The sequence below is a fragment of the Aptenodytes forsteri genome, unplaced genomic scaffold (genome assembly GCF_000699145.1).
Source record: "Aptenodytes forsteri isolate BGI_AS27 unplaced genomic scaffold, ASM69914v1 Scaffold308, whole genome shotgun sequence".
Lineage (NCBI taxonomy): Eukaryota > Metazoa > Chordata > Aves > Sphenisciformes > Spheniscidae > Aptenodytes > Aptenodytes forsteri.
Genome location: NW_008795475.1, coordinates 856,738 through 859,702, shown reverse-complemented (window position 1 = coordinate 859,702; position 2,965 = coordinate 856,738). Strand labels below are relative to the sequence as shown.

Sequence of the window (2,965 nt, the reverse complement as noted above, 5' to 3'; positions counted from 1 at the left end):
TCCTTGGTCATGGCATCAACGCCGTGAGCCAGCATGGCTTCGAGGCAGTCCACGTTTCCCCGCATGGCGGCCAGGTGGAACCTGCAGCAAGACCGGGGGCTGTCGAACTCACATCCCCGGCCCCTGGCCTTGTCCCCAGCCCTGCATCCCCGGTGTCCCAGGGTCGTGGGTCAGCACTTACGCGGATTTGCCCTCCGAGTCCAGCTTGGTGGGGACCAGGCCCTTGCGGACGAGGAGAGATGTCACCCTCCCGGCATCATTGTAGTCCACAGCTTGCAGGAGCTTCTCATCGCTCTTGGTCCAGTCCTGGCTCTGCAATGAAGCCAAGAGGAGGCTGTGGTGGGTGTGCCGTCCCCAGAGACGGGCAGGGTGCTAGGCTGGGCTCGGGTGCCTGTCCTCATCCCCATCCCTGCTATCTTCCACCCATCCCTATCCCCTTGGGGTGGCCATCTCTGGGCCAATCCCTTTCCCGGGTGCTGTGGTATCTGGCCCCCAGGTATGGAAGGTTTAGCTGGGACAGCTGACTGAGATGAGGACCCTCTTCAGCCCCCCCCCAGCTTTGCAGCTCACAGACCAGGAGATTTACAGAGCTGCCCCAGTTTAGCTGTGGATGGGCCAGGCTGTGACCAGCTAGGATTTGGGAGCGAGCCGACACTGCCTGGTTGCCCCTGCCGCAGGGTTTGCCCCTGCCACCCCAATGATCCCGATGCTAAACACAGCCAGCACCCATGAGGTGCCTGAGCCCCATCCCTGCCCAGGTCTCCCCACTGAGCCCGTTCCCAGCCCTGCTTTGCTCCCGGACGAGGAAGGGACGAAGTCGGGGTGAGCACAGTTGGCAGCGAGAGCGTGTCCCCCGGGATGGCTCCAGCCTCCCTGGGATATATGGGGCACAACCCTGCGCAGGATTGGGGCTGGATGGGGAGCTGGCTGACCCAGTGGTCCCACACGTCCCCATCCTGAGGGAGCGACCTGCAGCGGGACAGGACCAGCACGGGAAGCCCTGGGTTCACCCTGCAGCCCGTGACGACAAACCGGAGCTCGCTGCGGCCGCGGCGGCAGGAAATGGATGTCACCTTTTGGGAGCTGCTTGCATCCTGCCCCTCGCCAGCCTGGTGCCCGGTGCCAGGCATGGGGCCCGTGCCGCTGTGCCTGCCTGGTGCCCCTGCAAGCCCCTCCAGCCCTGCGGGGCCAGGGGACCCCATCTGGGGAATAAACCAGTCTCCCAGGGTTACTGGGCAAACTGGGAGGGTGGTGCCCGTTCCCCCCCACCACCTTTGTCATGCAAGGACAAAGCAGGTTGGAGAGGACGCAGCCGAGCCCCGGGATGGGGCTGGGGACGCAGGGGGTCCAGGTGGGGTGGGGGTGACACGGCTTACCCCGGAGGACGGGACCAAAGGGGACCGGAGATGGAGGACAGGGACGTACCGCGAAGGAGGCAGCAGCACAGAGGCAGATCTGCTTCATGGTGTTGAGGAGGAGGCGGCGGGCAGCCATGCATCCCTTGCCCCCCGCCTGGGCGAGGGCAGGCTGGGGCTCCAGGCTGTGGACCCCAGACCCCAACTCGGTCCAGCATCGTCGCCCGGGCGGGGGCCGGGTCTTGCCGCAGTGGGAGCCAGGATCCGCCTCCCTCCATCCCTCCGTCCCTCCTTCTTTGCCTCCTTCCCTCCCTCCCTCCTCAGCATCCAGAGCTCCAGGCATCCCCGCATCCCTGCCACCACAGAGCAGGTACCAAGGTCCCAGTGAGGGACCAGCACCCCAGCCTGGTCCCAGTTAAGGTGGGAGGGGTTGGGGGGGGAGGGCAGCTTTCTCCCCCCATGCTCAAGGTGAGGTGGCAATGCACCCCCAAACCAAGGGGATGAGCATCCTCCTGCCACCCAGATCCTGCTTCCCGAGGAGGGGGATGTGGGACCCCTTGCCCTGCCCTGCGGGGCACAGAATTACCTCCCACCACAGCCCTGGGGCCAAGGGAGGGGCAGGACCCCCTGCCTGCATCTCAGGGGTCCAGCAAACTCCCCTCAAGGAGGGAACCCCAAAATTCAAAGGGTCCCTGGAAGAGCCCCGGGGGCAGCAGGACAGCAGGAGCCTCTTACTCCTCCCCACTCACAGAAGTATCCAGGACAGCGTGGGGAAACCGAGGCACAGAGCACCCTGAGCAGGGCAGGCCCGCAGACTCCACGTGGGGGGCTTCAACCTCTGTCCATGTGTCCCCAACCATGCGACCCCAGTGCACATGTCTGCCCAGTGCTGCCGTGGGCACTGGGGACACACTGTCACCCTCTGCCCGACGTGGAGGATGGCGAGAGCCTGCGGCACCGTGCCAGGCTGGTGCTGAATAATTCAGGAGCATCGACATGCTGGCTCCACTGGCTGTGGCAGCTGGAAAGCTTGCAGCCGTCCCCAGGGAGGGGACAGGGAGGGGACCCGGGGCCCGCTTCCCTCTCCCCGGCGCTGCCTTTTTTTTCCTTTGCTCTGCCCCGCTCCCAACGATGGCCCTGGGAGCACCCTTGGGTGCACCGGGAGCTCGATCCCACCGGCCAGGGTGGCGGTGCTGACCTCCATGGGGCTGCTGTCCCCATGGTGAGCAGCCATCCCACGTCCCAGGGCAGGTCCCCATGTCCCTGTGACACTGGGGACATCCTGGGGAAGATCCCCATGTCCTCACGTCCCTGTGAAATTTGGGACATCCCGGGGCAGGTCCCCGCGTCCCTGTGAAATTTGGGACATCCCGGAGCAGGTCCCCACATCCCCATGGACATCCCGGGGCAGGTCCCCTTGTCCCTGTGAAATTTGGGTCATCCCAGGGTGGGTCCCCACGTCCCTGGGAACGGCACTCACGTCCGCTTTCTTGAACCTGGCCTTCAGGCTCTTCATGGCGGCTCCAGCCTCAGCCCTGTGGCACCTGGACGAGGGACGACTGTGCTCGAGGGTCTCTCCCCCACCGATATCGGCTCAGCCGCCCCCAGAC

At 65.4% G+C, this 2,965-nt stretch overlaps 1 protein-coding gene across 1 annotated transcript in view; it reads right to left on the bottom strand.

Annotated features, from left to right (window-relative positions):
* Positions 1-1,494, bottom strand: part of ANKRD24 (ankyrin repeat domain 24) — a 10,572-nt gene extending 9,078 nt beyond the window's left edge. The window contains exons 1-2 of the mRNA XM_019472555.1: positions 1,426-1,494; positions 182-312 (exon numbers count right to left, since the gene is read on the bottom strand). Of these exons, the coding sequence (XP_019328100.1) occupies positions 182-312; positions 1,426-1,494 (200 nt within the window). The remainder of the gene's footprint in view (positions 1-181; positions 313-1,425) is intronic.
* Positions 1,495-2,965: the final 1,471 nt, after the last annotated feature.